We start from the raw sequence: 21,867 nt of genomic DNA on the forward strand, positions 1-21,867 counted from the left end.
TATTACCAACTATAACTTATTGTGAACGACCTTAACTTTTAAATGTTTTTATCATGTCTTATCTGAAAACTTACCTAATGGTAGTACATGCTATCAATAACATGTCACGCTATAAAGGTTAAACACCATAAGTTGATTTAAACAACGATGCTTTGTCATCTGCTTTTACTTTTCAGTCTTTTCAATTTCAGAAGTGGGTTTTTAATACCAGAACTTCAAAATGTTCACTTGTACGTCAGTCCTACTGGCTCTGATTTAAATGTCGGGTAAGATATGTTGATTTACAATGCTCTCCATTATAGAAGCTCTGCATACAACCTGCAAAACATATTATCTTTTAGATACCTTAATTTGTGTTATTCCATACCACTTGAAATTATTTCAATTACTTAAATTCTATTTTACTATTTTGATTTTAGAACTGATGCTTCTATTCCAATGAAGACTCTTCACAGAGCTATACAACGTATCTCAGAACCAGATATACAGAACAAAAGTAAGATGTTTCAATCTTAATTTAATTATCTAATTATACATACACTAAAGTAAATGATAATATAAATCACAATAACATATCATATACATTATAATCATGATGATGCTATTATAAAAGAAAACACGACGATGTATTCCGAATTCTGTAATAACAACTTTTTAATTTCGAAGTAATGTCAAAACCTTTGATTTTTATCTCCTCAACACACAAGTCCTCTAAAGGGCAACACATTAATAGAAAAAACGACAAGTACCATTTACTTATAAAGGCAACACTAGTATACCGCTGTTCTAAAGTCTTAAATCGATTGAAGGAAAAAAAATCCAGATTACAAACTAAAACTGAGGAAACACATCAACTATAAGTGGAAAACAAAGAATCAACAGAAACACTAAAGTGCGACAAAAACAAACGACAAGTAACACACACAGAAACGAAAAATAAGATAACAACTTTCATTTTTCTGACTTGGTACAGGACAATTTAAGAAAATATGGTGGCTTGAACCTGGTTTTGTGGTCAGCCAATCCTAGCGCTTGTATTGCAATGATAAATATAACACTAAGAGGAAAACATTACATAACAGGACTATAGTACAAATAAATGCAGGACAGAGAAATACACAAATAAACAATACAGTGGCACATGTTCCAAATAGTATGACTTGGTGCAGATGCAAATTTTAGAGGGTTGGTTGACATTTTTTTCATTCCTTTGCAATTTTCTTAAAAGGATTTGGATGCCATGAATATAAGCAATAGTCTCCATAAATTATCTTTTAAAAAACAAATATTTGATTACTTCAAAACTTAAATTAGATTTGTTCTTTCAAATACCTTCACCAAGCCTATTGCGTCAAAGAATTTCAACTATAAGAGGGTATAAGAGACATTTAGACTCAGGGATGTAATATCTACAACCTTCCACTTTATCGTATGCATAATCCATATAAAAATATAATCCCGCTGAAAAAATATTATTACTGGAGAGCTTGAAATCTTAAAAAATGAACAACTTAGAGGGGTCCTTTTTTTTTTTTTAGATATTTGGATAGAGTTGATGGAGGGATACCATGATCTTAATTCAACGCTTGTCATTAACCATCGAAATGATTATAGACGCATTACTATACGAGCGTATCAAAACCAGAAAGTTCATGTGGTATTTATGTTCATATTTGGTTAACTTTTATTAATTCCAAGGTGGTGTTTATATATAATATCATATCAAAACATATACTTCATGTAAAAATATAGCAATAAAATGTGGTATAAAAAGATTAGGCACATCAAGTCACACTATCACACAGCAATTAACAACTATAAGTCACCACACTGCGTTCAAAAATGAGTAAAACCAATACAACATAGCCAAGATTTATTAGAAAATAATGAACAAACAACATATATGATACATACAAACCAAAAAAAACCACTGAAATTCGTGCAATATAGCATCTTATTTTTTCAACCGATTGCAGACTGGAGGAAAACGACTTCCATCTAATCATTTCACCAAAGTAACAGATCCTTCTATTTTACAACGACTGTCACCAGAGGCACAAAAACATGTAAGCATAAAAAAGTAGTACTTTATAAGTGACTGAGTAAAATCAATTATCCATAACCTCCAACTGAATACTAATATGATGCTAAGGTATTTTAAGAATTTCTTCCCTAGCATACATCATCGTCAAACGAGCACAAGGTATTTCAAAAAAGTGAAGAACGACCATATCATTAGTGTTGGGAATATTGTTACTTTTTCACAATTAAACTATTTTATTCCACAAATGCTAAGCTGCTTTTCCTAACACAGAAATATTTCGCAATTATAAACAGTTTATTTCCTGCATTTTCTGTGTTAATTATAACCTGTCTTAACCAATATTGTAAGTACAACCATATCAAATTCATTTTCAAAATCCTTCAAAATCATTTTGCTCTTCTTTTATTCATTCTCGTGCATTTCTGGGGAATGTGTAATTGATGTCCGTTTTGGGGATGGAATCATCGTGCTTTTCTTTATAGATATGTCTGTCTGGTCTCAAAAAGCAAGTTTGTGTTGTTCATGAAACGGATGTATTTTACTTTGTCTTAAACGGTTGCACTGGTTGCCTTCAAACTGAAAATGAAACGAAGGAATTTTAGTGTGTCTGTACATTTCTTCATATCGTAAATATTTTATATTTATTTTTTTAATTATTATTTGTGTTGTTTATTCTTATCTATATATTTAAACCAATTATTCAAGGTATTGCAAAACAAACTATCAGACGCCGGTATAACTGACCTAGGACAGATAGTGCCGTATGGAAAATACATACTTCGGCAGGCTCCTCTAGAAATATTTGAGAATGGGTTTCCATTAACTCTTTCAAGATGGCCAAATTATGTAAGTACTGTAAACGAAAGCCAATAATTTATTAAAGGATTCAATTGAAGGACAGAGGATTACAAATCTAAAAGAACTTTTACATGCAAACAATAATGAAGGTAGAACATACATTCACAATTTTTATATAAAGCTGTTACTATTCGTTTTAATGACAATAGCACTATCGTTACTTCTTAAAAGAATTTCTTATTCCAACTTGATATTTGTAAGTTAGTGTAATTATTGAATCATGTGAAGGTTATCAAAACATTCAAAAAGGTACATTGATCGTTCATACATTTTTGCAGCTTTTAAAATTCGGAATGTTTTATTGTGTAACATATCTCTCTTCCAGGGCTTTATAAATATAACAAATGTTCCATCAGGAGAGAGATACAGTACAGTGTTCCAGTATGAAAGCGACAGACCAAAGAAATGGGTCAATCAGTCGGATATCTGGGTTTATGGCTACTGGTATGTATCAATTATACTATAAGAACGAATCTGCCTGACTTTCAGAAATCTGCTTTGCACAAAGGTAAAGATATATTGTTTCTACAGCTCTTGTTGTTCTTGCAGTAGTTTATCTTCTCTTAGAGATTTGACAAGCACAATCTTTTTCTGTGCATAAATACGTATGCCGATGTTTAGTCTACATATTAAACCATTTATGATTCATTTGAAGTCCGTGTAATTTATTATTTCTGAAAATGGACTCATTCGACATGTGCAATAAGTTTCTTATGTAATCAGTGTTGTATCTCTTCGATAGACTGTCCAATTTCTGCAAAAACGAGATAACGTTTACGGTATTTGGTTTCTTGTTTGAAAGCAGATTTAACGTACACACAGTTTGATATAGTGAAATAAGAAGTCAGTTATCAGGAAAAATTGAGAAATGTGAACTTTGCCATCCTATTTATGTTACAGGTACCAAAGCTGGGCAGATAAAGCTGTCCCAATCAAAACAATAGATTCCCAACATAAAACAATTTCACTGGCTCAACCAACTCATTTCGGCTTGCGAGCAGGTATTTGTATATTTTCATTAAATACACAAAGAACGATCCTTGTCTTTTATTATGACTGCATTCTTTAAGTTTTCGGCAGATTATATATCATACTAAAATCACAATATAAAACTGTGGATTATTTGAATAAAGTTATTCGTTAAAGTTATCGATCTAACATTCAATTTTAAAATATTGTTTTGATCTTAACATTGATTACAGCTAACATAAACATTCTACAATATTAATTAGACATTAACCTGATTTAGTAATGTCGAGTTTGTGGTTAATGTCCACCATCTTGTCTTTACTTCTTTTTAATTACACATGCTAATTAATTTCTAAAAATTTGCAAAATGTTTTAAATTATATCCGTTGGAGAATTCATTTTCAAGTCTAAATACACATAGTTTGAAAGAATTTTCCAGTAGGTGTGAAAATTCTACGATGTATACTGTTTTTCGTTGTTGTTGTTAATACCTATCGCAGAAATCAATCAAGTCATTATTAGAGTGTGTTGATATATTCGCATAGGTTATAAAGATTAGTAAATAAGAATGCAAATTTTTAGATAAGAATGCAAACAGGAACTTATAACAAGTATTTTTTCGGAATTTTCTGTTTTAACATCTCATATCTAATTTGGCATTCCAACTGTTTTATTTGAGTACCACTAATAATGTAGACATACCGCTTGTTGTTGTTTCAAGTTATATTGCTAACAATGTCATGGCTTAAGTTATAAATTTACTGTTTGCAAAAGTATGAGTTATTCGAATACTAAGGATTTTCTTATTCCATGCATAGATAACCTTAGCCGTATTTGGCACAACGTTTTGGAATTCGTGGTCCTCAATGCTCTTTAATTTTGTACTTATTTTGGCTATTTAACTGTTTTGATTTGAACGTCACTAGTGAGTCATGTAGTTGAAACGCATACCTGGCATTTAAATTTTAAGCCTTGAAAACTATTTAAAGACAATGAAAACACCACTTTACATCTAACGTATTGAATTAATTATTTTAGGACAAACGCACCCTGGTGGAGGATACTTCAGATTTATCAACATTTTAGATGAAATTGATGAACCTGTAAGTGACCTGCTTTTTTATTTAAATATTTTGGTATTCTATTTTATTGAGAGGGGAGAAAGTTTCATGTTATCAGCATTGTATATTGGACACTATTAGGGTAATTTAGTTGATTGATGTTGGTATCAATCTTTTCAGGAAGAATAGTCCTTTATATCATAGTGGTATTTTAGTATTCATATAGGTTAACCTCACTGGTATGTGTAAGTCTCAATCGTTTTGATTTGGATGGTTTATTTGTATTCATTAGGTGCAAATGGCATGCTATTTTGATATCAATACTTTTTTGGAGTGAGCGGGGAGGGTTTTTTTTATCATCATGCTGAGTTGGGATCTATAATGTTCACTTCTTTTGTTAATATTTTGAAATCGATTTTTTTGTTATGTATTCATATTCCCGTTATATTTAACTTGTTACTAAGAACTAAGATTAACTAAAAAACAAATTAATTCAAAGCTTTGCAAAGAAAATAGTATACATTAAATTATTCAATCTCACACCTGTATCGACCTTAGATATCAATATAATTACAATGTTACACCTGTTTCAACAAGTGACATCAATATAATTAAAGACCACTGCTCGAAGTATTTATAGTTATTCAGGGTTGATACTATATATAATTTTGGAATCTTTATGAACCAAAATTCTTCTTATTTTATTCTGTAATAAAGCAGGTATGGTTGCCATGGAATTCTGCAATCGAGTTGTTCATGTTGTTGATTCTAAGTTTCTGTGAAAAAGAAGCGACGGAAAAGTTATGTTTCTCAAATGAAAATTATTTAGGAAAAAAAACCCTTAGAGCAAGTGTTTTATTACTTGGAAAAAAGAACAATTTGGTTGGTGTCTGATGTTTGGTAATTACGATATAATTTGTTAAATAACTAATTTTCCATTTTTGTAGGGAGAATATTTTATTGACAGAACTACAGGAATGTTGTATTTATGGCCGGCATTTTCTAAAGGACTCTACAGCAGTAACGACGTGATATATGGTTCAATGATAAATACATGTATACAGTTAGTTTTCTAAGTTTATTTAGAATTTTGATATAGGTCAATTCCATTGCTGATGGTCTATATGTGTAGTGTGTAGGTATAAAACGTGTCATCCCTGGTATTCAACTACTTTTAATTCAATACAAACAGTAAATAGTAAGGAAAAAGCCATGGACAAGTAGTTCTCCTATATTGAAGGCAAATTCAGAACAACTCTTGTTTCTTGGTTCATTTCCAATATTTTATTAGATTCAAATGAGCTGACTGTAATGTTGTGTAAAATGTTTCCCTTCCCCTTGCTTTTTTGTGCTGTTGTTTTGGTTTGGTTTTTCAATGGGTGAAAAGGGGTATGGGGTTGTCTGTTTCTATAAGTCAGGGGATTTGATTTTCAACTTAATATCCTATTTGTTAAAGGTGAGTTTTTTTTTTTACAGTAATATGATATTATTACGTAAGTATTTCTGTATTGGCCTTTTTATTGGTCCGAGGCTTGCTGTATTGGCCTGGAACGAAGCCGAAGGCCAATAATGCTGGCCGAGGACCAATAAAAAGGCCAATACAGAAATACACGTAATAGTATCTTTATTAATTAACTACAGTGTAACAATATTTTTTTAATTTCATTTCACAGAGATAAATATCTTTACCTTGAAGTGGAACTATCCAAATCTCAGTTTCTTTTTATTAGATGCAATATATAATGATCTGGTGTTGTTTCCAGATGTCTTCAGCATTTTCTCATCTAATGAATATTTTTACCCTTTCCAGTCACTATGAAGTGTTACAGTTTTAATTTAGCGCAACACATAGATAGTAATTGGGAAGGTACTGCCATTGCACGTGTTATGCAGAAACTTTTTTATTGTTATGCAGAAAATTAAAAAAAAAACTATCCATAAGTCAAATGACCAAAGAACGAATATTTGCATAAATATAGAAGGCATATGCCTGGTTCGGGTTTAAAAATAAATGACACTTTACAAAATAAAAGTGAACGGAAGTATTTGTACCATCGTGAAATTATGAGGTCGCCAAGAAATGAACTTTGCGATAATCTACTCGTTCTCCAAACCTGAAATAATTCCATCGTCTGCTTTCAAAATCGTTTTTAAATTAATGTGACCGTCTTTAGCCTGAAATATATGCCATACTGAAATTTATAGCATGTTTATGATGACTAAATGAAAACTGCGTCTTCCAAACAACAGTTTACTTTCAGTTTGTGTTTATCGTGACTTTCGATATAAAAACTAGAGACGTTTCGAAATCCTGTATTTGTGTCAACTTGGCCAATATAGAATAACTCGGCCAATACAGAAAAAAATCTATATTGGCCGAGTTATTCTGTATTGGCCGAGTTTACACCTTATATTGCATAGGCAGTTTTCATCATATTAAGTCCAATAACAGTGTAGTTAATTAATAACATAGTATAATTAAGGAACGACTGTAATATTTGTCTGTCTATGAAAAATAACAACAGAAAGTGTTGAACACTGAATAACCGGTGTAGCGTGTTGTTATTTCTAATATATTTAAATTACAGGCTAACCAGATACACATCAAATGTTGTTTTTGAGAATTTCATTTTGGAAGCATGCCGGCATTTTGGAATCCAAGCACAGGATTCTTCAAATATCACGATTCAAAGTATGGAAATAAGGAATACAGGTAATTTAGAATATATGTTTAAAAAAAAGAGATTTTTTTCTAAATAGTGTCACCTGGGTTCCTCATGTCTATACAAAATGTCCTCGAAAAAATTTAACTCCCAAGGTAAAAGTTCGGGGAAAGGTATACGTCTCTGCATTTTTAAAATAGATTCCGTACACTTAAATTGGAATATCAAAGAAGATGAATTTGAGTTACCTCCATTTTTAATAGAGAATAATGGATACTGATTATACCAATAATAATAGAATAATTCAAAACAACAATGATAATTAAAAACAATCATTGTAGTGCTAAGTATGTGTTAATTCATAGAACATGAACAATTATTTACTAGTGAAATGAAATGCAATTTTCAGCAAATGCCTTTTTCAGTTCATAAATTTAGAAGTGTTGTTGTTTTTTGTGTGTAACGTCAACAAATAGGAAATTGTCTTGTTCGAAAAGAAATTATTTTAGGTGCATACTAATATAGAAATTGAAAGCCGTTGTTAGATCGACAGCTCTTAAACAGAGAAAAAACGACGTGGAAGTTTTTATCTGTAGAGCAGGATCTGTTTGCCCTTTCGGAGCACCTGAGATCACCCCAATTTTTGATGGGGTTCGTGTTGCTTAGTCTTTAGTTTTCTATATTGTGTCTGTTTTCTATTGTGTGTCTGTTTGTCCTTTGCCTTTAAGCCCGGGTGTTGTCAGTTTGTTTTCGATCTATAAGTTTGAATGTCCCTCTTGACTTCAATTGCCCTTTATTTCAAAAGGTAATATCATGGATATAAGGTACAAGTCAACAAAACATCAAACAGAAAAAACATCTCTTTTTACAGGATCGTATAATGTGTACTGCAGAAAGGATTGTAGAAATTTTGTTATATCAAAGAGTTATCTACATGACGGTGATGGTGGTGTTACATTACAAGGTAAGATCATACATACAACTGATTGAAGTATGTTATATCAAAGAGTTATCTACATGACGGTGATGGCGGTGTAACATTATAAGATAAGTTGATACGAAGATCCGATTGTAGCATGTCATATCAAAGAGTTATCCACATGACGGTGATGGCGGTGTAACATTACAAGGTAAGTTGATACGTAGAACCGATGGTAGAAATTTTGTCATACCAAAGAGTTATCTACATGACGGTGATGGTGGTGTAACATTACAAGGTGAGTTGATACATAGAACCGTTTGTAGAATGTTATATCAAAGAGCTATCTACATGACGATGACGGATGTGTAACATTTCAAGGTGATTCGATACGTAGAACCGATTGTAGAATGTTATATCAAAGAGTTATCTACATGACGGTGACGGCGGTGCAATAGTACAAGGTAAGTTGATACATAGAACTGATTATCATATCAAAGAGTTATCTACATGACGGTGATGTCGGTGTAATATTATAAGATAAGTTGATACGTAGAACCGATTGTAGAATGTCATATCATAAAGTTATCTACACGATGGTAATGATGGTGTAACATTATAAGGTTGGTTCCATTGTAGAATGTCATATCAAAGGGCTATCTACATGACGGTGTCGACGGTGTAACATTACAAGGTTGGTTCATACGTAGAACCGATTGTAGAATGTCATATCAAGGCTTATCTACATGACGGTGTCGACGGTGTAACATTATAAGGTTAGTTGATACGTATTTCGATTTTAGAATGTCATACCAAAAAGTTATTTACATGACGGCGACTGCGGTGTAACATTATAAGGTAATAAGCTGATACTCTAATACGATTGCAGAATCTCATATCATAGAGTTATCTACATGACGGTCACGGCGGTGTAACATTATAAGGTAAGTTGATACGTAGATCCCATGGTAGTATGTCATATCAAAAAGTTATCTATATGACGGTGACGGCTGTGTAACGTTATAAGGTTAGTTCATACGTAGACACGATTGTAGAATGTCATGCTAAAGAGTTATCTACATGACGGTGACGGCGGTGTAACTTTACAAGGTTATAAGTTGATACTTAAATACGAATATAGAATGTCATATCAAAGAGCTATCTACATGACGATGATGGCGCGTGCAATTAACATTTGATACGTTCTAACTTATGAATACTTGATAATATCATTGCATCAGCAAAACCCTCCGCCTAATCATTTGAACACAATAGTCTCGTCATGACTTATACGTGTAACAGATTGAATTAGCAGCTAAACTTTAATGTGTGTTTATCTTGTACTTTAGGTGGTGATAGACCAACTCTGACGTCTTCAAACAATTTCATAATTGACAGCGAAATGTCTTTTTTTAGTCGGGTGACTTCGTCTGATGCCAATGCCATAACACTAGATGGCGTTGGTGGTCACATCGAACATAATATAATATATAGAGGACAATATACTGCAATAAGATGGACGGTAAATTATTTTTTAAGTTTAATGTGTCTGAAATTGTAAATCGGTTGATTTGTGTCACATAAGATAATACATGTCAATGAAAATAGATGTTAATTTTTTTATTTTTTTTACAAAAAAGGAAATAACAAAAATACAGAACTCCAAGTTTAATTCAAAACGGACCACAACATTATATGTTGTATTCAAGGTGTAATTGTGTAGGATACGAACAATTGGATTTAACGTACGTGCATATATCCGTACGCGTGAGATTATAAAATATTCACGATCTAGTAAAATAATAAATATTAAATGAACAACACAATAGTTTATTGATAGTTGACAATTTTGCTAGCCGTTCATGAACATTTCTTGACACCATATTTTTACGCTTCTAGATCCATAAATACATGGTATAAGTTAAATGAAAATAAATCTCAATCCATTTGTTTTTACAAATACGATGACTCGATATACGACATTATCGGTGTAACTTAGTGTATTTGTACGACTTGCAGGGAAACGACCATAGCATTCAATATAACAATGTTTTTGAAAACTGTATGAATTCGAGTGACTGTGGAGCGATACACTCTGGAAAAGATTGGGCTGCTGTAAGTTTATAACCTTATAGAGCCTTATGTTTATTAGATCGCCGTTACAGAAATTAATGCATTCTGGGTAATATTTTCAAAATCGTAGACCAAAACGTTTTGATTGGTTTAAAATGTTGAAAAAATGGAAATTGAACCAATGACGTAACGTTATTTTCCTTTTGGTGTAAGAACAATGAGATTACCGTAGTCCTTTTGATTTTCAAAAGGCGAATTGCCATCGTGATAAAGATTAGTTAAAAGTCACGTGATTGTGATGTGCTGGAAGATAGGATAACGTGATGCATAGTGGAACTACTTAATTTATTAGAGACATTGAGATATGTTTTAACTTAAATGATTGTGAAGTGTGGTAATTTGGGCATCTGACACATAAGGTCACTATTCAATGTATCAGTGTTGAATACATGAGTTAACTATATGTTTAATGTGATTGTGATGTATCTACAGATTTTGTTATCAAATGGCAAAATCAAAAGCTCTGACACATCGAACAAACGGACAACAATTGTCGTATGCCTGATTTTGTAAAGGCATTTTATTATGTATACACAATATGTTTAATATATATATTCAACGAAGAGCAGTACATTCGTTGGTATGTAAGTGCAACTTAACACGTTTTACTCAGGATGAGTATTATGTATTATAAAGAGTAGAATCACAAAAATACTCCGAGGAAATTTTGAAACGGAAAGTCCCGTATCAAACGACAAAATCAAACGCTCTTACACATCAAACAAAAGGACAACAACTGTCACATGTCTTACTTTGTAAAGTCATTTTAATATGTAGAAGATGGTTGATTTAACCTGGTTTTATTGCTGGCTAAACGTCTAACGTGTATGGCAATCAGAAAGAGAATCGATACATTTGTGATTTGTGTGTGAGGTTATGATAGACGTATATAACTTATGCACATGTTACATTGTTATGTGACATAAGAAAGAGCTACCATTCATTTTCTTTAAAAAAAAATTACTAAATAAATAACTGTTATTTGGTATTTTTCTAAATATCTATATTACTTAAGTAAGAGACCAATTTCAATGAGCCACAACACCTCTGAAATCCTACAGCGTCGGAAATATTTGTGATATAACCGAAAAATGTAGTGTTTTTTTACTTCTTGAATTTGTCTTTGAACATTTTTTTCCCCACAGAAAACACCAATTGTTTTAGAAAATATCCAAATTCAAAGATCGTTATCGAACCGTGTCTTATACGTTTTTGCACATGCTCAGTCGATTTTTGTTCAATGTGTATCATTCAAATGCGTTTCGGTAATGTCGTGTAACTCTTATGGTTATTGAGTTAAGAAGGTCATAGACCACTGAAATCTCACCTTGCCACACTTTTATTAGAATATTCAATATATACCGAGATGAATGAGGTCTATTGTATTATGCTCTTTATTTTCATCTATTTAAAGAAATAGAATAAAATGCATTAAACATGATCAAATCCTTCCTGTGTCCAACTTATTACTGTGTCCATTCCAGTTGTGCCAACACTTCCACAATTGTACCGTGATTTAGCAGGCAACTTCTTCTATATGTTATATCGAACACTAAACATTTACTAAATGGCTATCAATTAGTCAATGAATCTATATTTTGCCTGCAGCGAGGTACAGTTATTCGGTACAATCACATTCATCATAATCTACAATATTACTATGGAGCCGATGTCCGAGGTGTGATGTTAGATGACCAATATTCAAGCGTACTGGTGGAGAAAAACGTTTTTTATAACGTAAGATTATTTACAAGCATGACATATTAACATGATTAAGTTTACATGTTTTATGAAGGTCCAACCTTACTACAAACAAACATCAATTGAAAGGTTAGTGAGAAAACAGATTGGTGCATGGCTTTAACTTATACGTTTTCAATCACATTAATACTAATCAGCAGCAAAATTATAAGCTCCCAACAATTATTAGTACATGTTTGACTCTATTTACTATCATACATTTCTGCAATGTAAATTTTACGGGAATCGTATGCTCCTGATACGAAGTTGCGGAAAATTGTTTTCTAGTTACTGTAAACCATCTTATTTTCGCGAGCTATTCATTTTCGCAACTTTGCCGAGTAGAAAAATAACGCGAATATAAATTGTCGCGAATATGTAAAACTTGGATCATTCCTTATTAAACTTCATCAAGTAAGACAGAAAATCGCGAATATAAATAACCGCGAAATAGTATAGATAGGGTAAAACGCGAAAGAAAGTATCCGCGAAAATAAGTTGGTTTACAGTATGTTGGGGAAGGACAAATCTTGTAGAAGAACGAAAGCTTTTTTTGGACTTTCATAGGAGATCGTGTCACCAGAACTTTTTCTGGTATGGCATTGACGGAGTTTTCATAGACAAATGCTACTATTTAGTCTTAATACACAAAAGAGGGACGAAAGATACCAAAGGGACAGTCAAACTCATAAATCCAAAACAAACTGACAACGCCATGGCTAAAAATAAAAAAGACAAACAGAAAAACAATAGTACACATGACACAACATATAAAACTAAAGAATAAACAACACGAACCCCACCAAAAACTAGGAGTGATCTCAGGTGCTCCTGAAGGGTAAGCAGATCCTGCCGTAACTGCCGTAAACAAGTTTAATCCTGGCATCTTTGATGAGATTGTGAGATAGATTATCAAACCATAGTATCACAGTTTTAACTTGATGTTGTGCGCGAAATATTCAGGTGTACTGCATACTTTGGTGCTTAATAAGAATTTGTTATGAATATGAAAATGAAAAAAAAATCATAAGCATCCAACAGTTCTAGAAAAATAAAAAAAATATTATAAATGGCTCTTATAATGCATTAAATTGGCCGACGTTTGCTCTTGGACAAACTGATAAAATGCATAGCCATTTAGATTTAGATCTGAACATATTTTTATGTAGCATTAATTAAAACACTAGTCATTTTGTTTTGAAAAATGTTTTAACATCTTTCTTTTGAATATTGATGGAGGACGTGATAACTAGACCAGGTGAAGACAGTGTGACTATTTCTTTTATAGATGTTTCAAAATCTATTTTTAGAACGCTGGACATTTGAATATTGGTGGAGGACGCGACAATATAGTACGAGATAACATCTTCTTCAATTCCACCAAGTTCTCCATTCAAGTTGATGGCAGAGGTTCTTCTCATAGAAATGACAAATCTCTAATGGACATCCTTAACGTAAAAATTTTACTTTATGAAGAAAAGACAGGAAATCGTTTTAGTCCCTATTGGGTCGTAATGACGAACTGCTGCGTATTTCTTAACTCATTTCCTTATTTTTTTTAAATAGTCCATATCATGTACATGTACCCTGATTTACCTCAATAAGTACCCAAATACTACCAATCATTTAACATATTGACCAGACGTCGATTAGTCAGATTCCCTTAATTATCAGGATTTGTTGTGCAAAAGGATGTTGTTCATTGGATGATCACAAATTTACCGTTATACCTTTACATTTGATTTAATGTCAAATTTGATTTTAAATATTGAATAGTGCGTTAAGCTTGCCGTGCATGATCAAATTCAAATGACAAATCTCACCTCATCTTGTGATATTTTATACTGTTCTCATAACACAAAGAAAAACTACCGACACTCAACTTTATGAATGAACCATAGTAAAAAATTAGAAAACAGTTATCAATAAAAAACTTTTACAGATCTTCACTACTTCTTTGATACATATATTTATAATCCGTTTTCATTGGTTACAGAAACTACCCTATACGGATAAATTGTGGACGTCGAAGTATCCCAAGCTTGTAAACATTCTAAATGAGCATCCTGAGGAACCACGAGGTAGTCCACGTATATTAACAGTATTTGTATCTGCGTTTCATCAATTCGCCGTTTCTGAATCTAATGCATCCTGGGCAATATTTCCATAAGTGTTCACCAACACGTCGTGATTGGTTAAAAAAGTTCAACCATTGACGTGACGTTATTTTCATTTTAGCGTACAAACAATGGAACTGTACATGGTTCTTTAGATTCTGGAACGTCCAATTGAAAGTCTTGTCGTTTAAAGTACAGTATTTAATGCGAAAACAAAAAGGTTCTTTAAATTCATGAAAGTTGTGTGAATTTGTTTTTGTGATTGCTAGTATCGAACATTTCACCAAAATAACAAGTTACCATAGCGATTGAAATTTTTACAGAGACAAGTAGATGGGTTAATACGAAGAATAGCTTTTCATCCACATTTTCTTATCTATATGCGCTGAGGGGTCAACGAATACCTTAAAAGTTCTAGTTTATCGTCCATATGATTGTTGCTGTCGTTTTAAATTAATATCCCGAAGTTTCTAGACTATAAAATCTCGTTTTTTGTTCTTACATTTGACCAACAATAAAACAATAAAATACAATTGAATGTGTTCCTCTTTGTGTGTTACTGTGAACCGCAAGGTTTCGAAAGACATTTTGTTAGGCCCATTAGTTACTGTTTTATTTATCACTATTCACATTTGATTATTTTGGAGTCTTATATTGGTAGAAGAGTATCTAATTATCAACACAATTCAAACATGATAATTTAGAGTAAAATTTTAGGAAGTTTTTTTTTTCCAAAGCCCTGTAAAAACCAGCATAATTCAAAGTCGTTGATCATGAGGGGTTCGTATTGCTTATTTTTTAGTTTTCTATGTTATGTCATGTGTACTATTGTTTGTGTTTGTCTTTTTATTTTTTAGCCATGGCGTTGTCAGTTTATTTTCGATTTATGAGTTTGACTGTCCCTTTGGTATCTTTCGCCTCTCTTTTGGAACTAGTTTGTGAGATCCACGTATTTCTGTTATAACTATCACAATTCAAAATGCAAGCATTGAGAAACTAATGTTCAAATAACAAAGGCAACATTGATCTAAGATTAAGCTAGCTTTTTTTTTATGTTTTCTTTTCTTCGTACTTTTTACTTCTTTGAAGGAACTCATTTTTAAATGTTCATGACATGATGATGGTAAATCGAGAAAATCGCTTCTAACACTCAAAATATGTAAATGATATACTATTAATCAACTTATTTTTGCGCCTTTCACGAAAAGAAAAATATCGAGATTATAAATCGTAGCGAATGGATTTTTCGTTACTAAACTACATCAAGCAAATTTGAGATCGCGAAATTAAATTGCCGCGACATAGGCTTGAAAGTCCAAACGCGACAAGAAGATGGGTAACAGTAGTCATTTTCTGGGGCCCATTATAGCTTACTGTACGGTGTGAACAAAGGCTACGTGTCGTAGACCATATTGTGACTTATATTGGTTTTTCATTTACAAATTGTGACTTTGATGAAGCGTTGTCTCATTGGCACTCATATCACACATTCTTATATCTATAATTAAAATTGTTTAATCTATGCAACAAAAGAAACAAACAAAAACTTTTTTTTTATAATTAAGCAGAAACTTTTGTTTAACACAGTTAGAAATGACTGCAGAATTCGTACAAATGAGATAATGAATAATTTAGCAATGGTAATTGGTTTTTAGGTAACCAAATATATAAGAATATCTTTTACAATTCTGGAAACCAATACACAGTGAAGTGGGATCCACACAAACCTGCATGGTTTGATGTCCATTCCAATATAATAGTAAGTTAACATTCCTTCGTGTGGTCGGTGGTAAAATACGCACATTGCAAGAAGTGACTGGTTAAAACACAATTGCATTCCCTTGAGAATGATATACTTACATTCAATTGATATCATTTAATACAATAAGGTGCTTACCTACGTCTCTATGATTTGCCAAATACCTATACAATAGAGAAGGACGATTTGATATTCACTGAAATAGGACTGGCTGCTGGCGGATGCGGAAAATGAACACATTGGTCTTATAACAAAGAATAAGTACAGAAGATATATAACCTTTCATGACACAAAATGAAAGTAAATATTGTTCAACACACAATGCAGCCGTTTTGTACAAAAAAGAACATAAACGTTTTTGAAAAAAACAAGCGAGTATCGCAAAAAGTTGAAATGAATAATCCGTTACATAAATACTTATGTCCCCTCCTTCTCTTCACAATATCAAAAGAACTTGCAATGTAAGGAATAAAAATCAGCTCGTGTAACTAAAACATGCATTTCAGTCTTTCCGGAGCACCTGAGATCACCCCCAGTTTTTGGTGGGGTTCGTGTTTCTTAGTCTTTATTTTTCTATGTTGTGTTTTGTGTACCAATATTTGTCTGTTTGTCTTTTTTTCTTATGTAGCCATTGCATGGTCAATTTGTTTTTGTCTATGAGTGTGAATGTCCATGTGGTATCTTTCTCCTCTTGTAGTCGTAAATTTAAGAGTAAACAGTGAAAAGAAAATAAGATGTTACTAGTAATGCAAAGAAATATGTAATCCTCAATAGTAATGTAATAACTAAAAACAACAGTGATATCCCGTTTAATAGTAAAAATTCGATTAGGAAAAAACACACATGGGTATCAAACTAGAACAAAGAGAAACACATCTACTATAACAAGAATACATCAGTAGAGCAGAAACGGTCACTTAAAACAAAAGCAAATGCCAACATATATCGTAATTATCATTTCAGTCAAATTCTACAAACGATTTCAACTTTCCTAAACTACCATATGCAGATTTCCGGACTCGATGTGCACTGACAACATTTGTTAAAAATGATCATCTAACTACACCCCTACTTCCGGGTCAGACTGGGCCTCGTTATCATGTAGGACCACCATTTGTCAGTAAGTGAAACTTAATTGAACATTGAGAAATTCCTGCAATTACCATATTTAGGAGAAAATAGGTTGTCGAATACGCCAATACGATAGAAAGATGACGACAAAAGTCCATGAAAAGAAAGATAGAAGTCAACTCATGATCCTTATCAATAGATATGTTTCTGTCTTACATTCTGAAATGTTATCTTTAATTACATTTAAATTTGTAAACAAGCAATTTTGAAATATAACCATTCTTATACAATTGTCAATCCAGTCGTTGATTTTCACATTTTTCAATGTCAAAAAGTAAAAAAAACAAAAATTCTGATTTCCGAGGGAAATTCCAAAACACACCAAACTAACGGATAACAACTGTCATATTCCTGACTTGGAACAGGCATTTGCCTATGTCGACAATGGTAGATTAAACCTGGTTTTAAATGCTAGATTAACCTCTCATCTGTATGACAGACGCAGTCGCAGTCAGGCCTTTTAACAATGTTTAATAGCTACGTCACATGGACATTGCTGAATACTTGTCTCATTGACATTCATATCAGATCTTTTATAATTCATCCGCTAACGTAAGAATTTTCAGATTTAATTTTACTATCAAATGTGAATAAAATTATCCAATTTACATCAAAGTATGCAATTTACCAATTAAACAATAAATCAAATGTTTAAAAACGAACTCTGCTTAAAATATTATATCACAGAATTCCTTAGACACGGCCGACACTCGGCTAACCGAGAGATAGGTCGGTTAATCTATATTGAGTATGCGGCTATATCGGCGGTTGGTCTGTTAATCGGGTTGGTTATACGTCTGTTAAGAGTAAAACGCACAATTTTAATATTAAAATCTATTTAATATACAGATGATAGGTACATTATAAGAATCAAATAAAAAAAAGAAAAGTGTCTGATAAAATGATATATATCAGAGAACATTTTCCAACTGTAAAAACATTTCATAGTATGCGCAGTTTTCAGTAAAACTAAAAGGCGTCGCGCAAGTATGTAGAATTTATGCTTATACGCATAGCAATTTTTGTAATGAAAGGCGAAAACAACAATTTTAGATATCATTTAAAGGACACAAAATCGTACTTTGGTTCTAAAATATAAATTGAAATTAGTAAATATTTCATAATTGTAATATAACGTGAGTAATACCACGTTTTAGTGAGCATTATGGGAATAAAGTCTGTTAATGGGTTGGACAATTGAAATTGTGTCAGTTAAGAGTTATTTAGCCACGACAATAGTTGTGCTACCTTTATATTTTCCCTTTGAAAAAGTTAAGAATGAGATGCTCTTGAGTAAAAAAAAATGACAATACGCTACAACAGTATCCTTCTAGTAAGAACATTTTTATTTCGACTTCCTTTGCATTTATTAAGGGGTGTGTCACTTCAATATATGGATATGGATTGCCTGCTGGAATATGCATGAATCTATTTATTAAAGTTTTCTTCAGCCTTCATTTTTGTGTCTGTTCAAAGTAGCACGTTCTCAAATCCGTCCGAAAGTGTCTTTCTAATACAACACAGGGTATATATAACGTGTTGTCGTTCTCATATGCATATGATATTTGTCACTGGACGTTAAACTCTAAATCGTCAACATCATCCGATTGGTTCTTTTCTTCTATTACTGAATCATCTGTTGTTTACAAATCAGTCTAAAGAAGTAAATGGAAAGTAGCAAATGCAGCTACATTTGGTTATCTTAAGTTTTAATTCATTTTATTCCGTTTAGTTCCTTTCTACATAAGTGCAGAGGAGAACTGCGGTTGTCCGCATGTAAACTTTTAGCATTTATTACCAATATGAGTACATAGCAATCCGTTACTGTTTCAACACCCAGGGGTGTTTCATGTCTTTATTCTCAAACAGTTATTATTTTTTTCCATCTTTTTTTTTATTAATGCATCACTTCCTACTGTCCTTATCTATTATTCTATATATTCTGTGTTTCCATCCAGATTCTCGAGTATACAATGAGGGTCCGGATTGGGGGTGTTGTTTATTTCTATATTCTTTAAATTGTCTGTTACTTTTCTCTACATTTTATTTTATCTTACTCATTATTATTTCTTTATTCTTTATATATTCTAGCATCCCAATATATTTTACTTACTGATGTTTAGTTATATTACGACGTTTATTGTCATTCATGACAACCTAAACAGAATCCACATGATATATGCGACCATTCTTTGATGAAATCAATATGTATAGATTATAACATGCCCTTTTCTATATTAGCCCTGGTATCATCCCGAGACTCCCATATCGGCTTCGAGGCTTTAGCCGAGGGCCGATATGGGTCGACGGATGATACCAGGGCAAATATGGAAAAACGTGTTATAATCTTTAAGCTATTTATCACATATTTAAGTGTTGCAGAAAAGAGGGGAAACAAGTTCAATCATAACAATTTAATGAAACATAACAGGTAAATCTTGAAAATTTATCCGTATCTGTAACAAATATGTGATAGATATAAATAACACATAGCTGAGAGGGTGATAGAGCAGATTGGGTTCCGAGAAAACATTGTCAACCGCGGCGAAGCCAAGGTTGACAATGTTTTTTCGAGGGATACCGATCTGCTCTATCATCCACTCAGCTATGTGACATTTGATTCATTATAATGAATGTCCTATCATCATTTTCTTTAACAGATGAGTTTTATTATAAAGTATTTTCTATGTAGTCACGTACTTGACAGCGTAACGGGTATTTGAAAAATCATCAGAAGTGAAGTAAATATACAATAGTAGTGCATTGACTTGACATATAAACGATACAAGGATTAGGCCCGAAACGGGAAAAAAGCTCTGCTATCAAGAAAAAAAATATTTTCAATTGTTGTTATTTTGTTATTGTTATTTCTTTTATTTAAATTTTGGGTGAATACCCATTTCAAAAGGCCTCATATCTGGCTGAGAAATATACATCACAATGAACATGATGAAATGTACATCACCAGTTGAAACCCATCGATGGTAAACGAATGCGTTTAATATCAACAATAAGCATAACACACAATGATTTATAGGTTTTAAAGTAAAAATATTAACAAGTGAAATACGTTTTTCCAACAATTGTAAAAGAAATAAGTTTGAGTCGTTCCACGCTTCGTTGTATAGTAAATTAGAACTTTAAGCATTGTCTATAAAATAACTTGATGTAGATTCAATTCATTGTCGTTTAAACTGCCGAATTTTGATTGGTCTGACCGAGAGGGTGACATTCCAAACATTTGTCACCCGCTCAGCCATGTGATAGAGTAAATTAACACCTTCGTATTAAGCAATCAAAATATGGCATTTTAACATGATGTATAATAATACTTTAATATTACACTTTTTTATATCAGTTTTCAATATTCATGGCCTTAATTCATTGTTCATGTCAGTGTTTCCGTATATATTATGTTTCATTGCTCATGTGTTGTTTCCGTATATTTTAGCCACTCGTCTTGAGCCTACCCATTTGATCAGATAACACCCCATACAGCAATAAAATTATACTTTTATTGCCATTCATAACTCTTAACAGACCAATTAACAGACCGGGTTTTATACATCCGACCCATTAACAGACCAGGTTTTAAATAAAGATTGATTTATGTCACCAAAATACAGATTTTTGTGTAGATTTTCACACAATGATATCAATTTGGTTGACAAACATAATACCTGTCTTTGTTCGATGTTCAAAATATCGCATGCAAGTAAATTCAACCAACGTGTCTTTTTGTGTACATTTTGTGTGTGTAAAATGTGTATAAATTTATTGATGAGTAACACGCCTTTTCATTTTATAGATCGTACATCGAAGCTAGAAAAATAATAATTACACCACTGGATTCAGTACATTGAATTGTTTTGTTAGACATGAATAATTTTTATGATAAACATACATTTAAAAAGTTATACAATGAAACATGCAGAATTTCCAATGATTTCCTCGATAACACCTGATTAACAGACTTTAGCCAACCCGATTAACAGACCCACCGCCGATATAGCCACATACTCAATATAGATTAACCGACCAATCTCTCGGTTAGCCGAGTGTCGGCCGTGTTAGAGTGCTTGATGTAAGAGTAGACGATTTTTATTATTTTTATACTAAATCTTCATCATTCAGTATAACAGTAATATTAAATTAAATGTCATGCCGTTATTATTAAACACAATACTGTTGTGTTTGTTATCTTTTAATTTTAGCATCGAGACCATCATGGTTACTTGGTGGATTACATGGAAAACAACCCTTGCCTCAAGGATGTTAAAATGTAGTAATAACAAGTAAATGTAATTTGATTTGAATTAACGTGTTTAACGCCACTTCTAAGCACCTTTTTTTTTGGCAAATTCGTGGCTGTCAGTTTTTATTGATGGAGAAAGCCGGAGTGCCCGGAGAAAAACACCGACCTTCGATATGAAAATTGATCTTTTGTCGGACATAGTAGTATACAAAATACTT

The 21,867-nt window shown here is 32.3% G+C and overlaps 1 protein-coding gene across 1 annotated transcript; it reads left to right on the top strand.

Annotated features, from left to right (window-relative positions):
* Positions 1-102: 102 nt before the first annotated feature.
* Positions 103-21,710, top strand: LOC139499346 (uncharacterized). Its single transcript, XM_071288016.1, has 19 exons — positions 103-266; positions 420-496; positions 1,539-1,657; positions 1,977-2,066; positions 2,750-2,890; positions 3,228-3,346; positions 3,803-3,903; positions 4,910-4,974; positions 5,880-5,995; positions 7,521-7,645; positions 8,467-8,559; positions 9,864-10,036; positions 10,534-10,629; positions 12,256-12,384; positions 13,698-13,841; positions 14,384-14,468; positions 16,160-16,263; positions 17,227-17,383; positions 21,609-21,710. Exons 1-19 carry the CDS (start codon positions 148-150, stop codon positions 21,671-21,673), a joined length of 2,118 nt encoding a protein of 705 aa, XP_071144117.1. The 5' UTR covers positions 103-147; the 3' UTR covers positions 21,674-21,710.
* Positions 21,711-21,867: the final 157 nt, after the last annotated feature.

The sequence above is a fragment of the Mytilus edulis genome, chromosome 12 (assembly GCF_963676685.1).
Source record: "Mytilus edulis chromosome 12, xbMytEdul2.2, whole genome shotgun sequence".
In the NCBI taxonomy this organism is placed as follows: Eukaryota; Metazoa; Mollusca; class Bivalvia; order Mytilida; family Mytilidae; genus Mytilus; species Mytilus edulis.

Excerpts from the sequence above, each read along its gene's own strand:
- LOC139499346 (XM_071288016.1), top strand. The coding sequence starts at position 148 with ATGCTTTGTCATCTGCTTTTACTTTTCAGTCTTTTCAATTTCAGAAGT. Across the intron at positions 267-419 it reads GGCTCTGATTTAAATGTCGG|AACTGATGCTTCTATTCCAA; the intron begins GTAAGATATGTT and ends TTTTGATTTTAG. Across the intron at positions 10,037-10,533 it reads ATACTGCAATAAGATGGACG|GGAAACGACCATAGCATTCA; the intron begins GTAAATTATTTT and ends TACGACTTGCAG.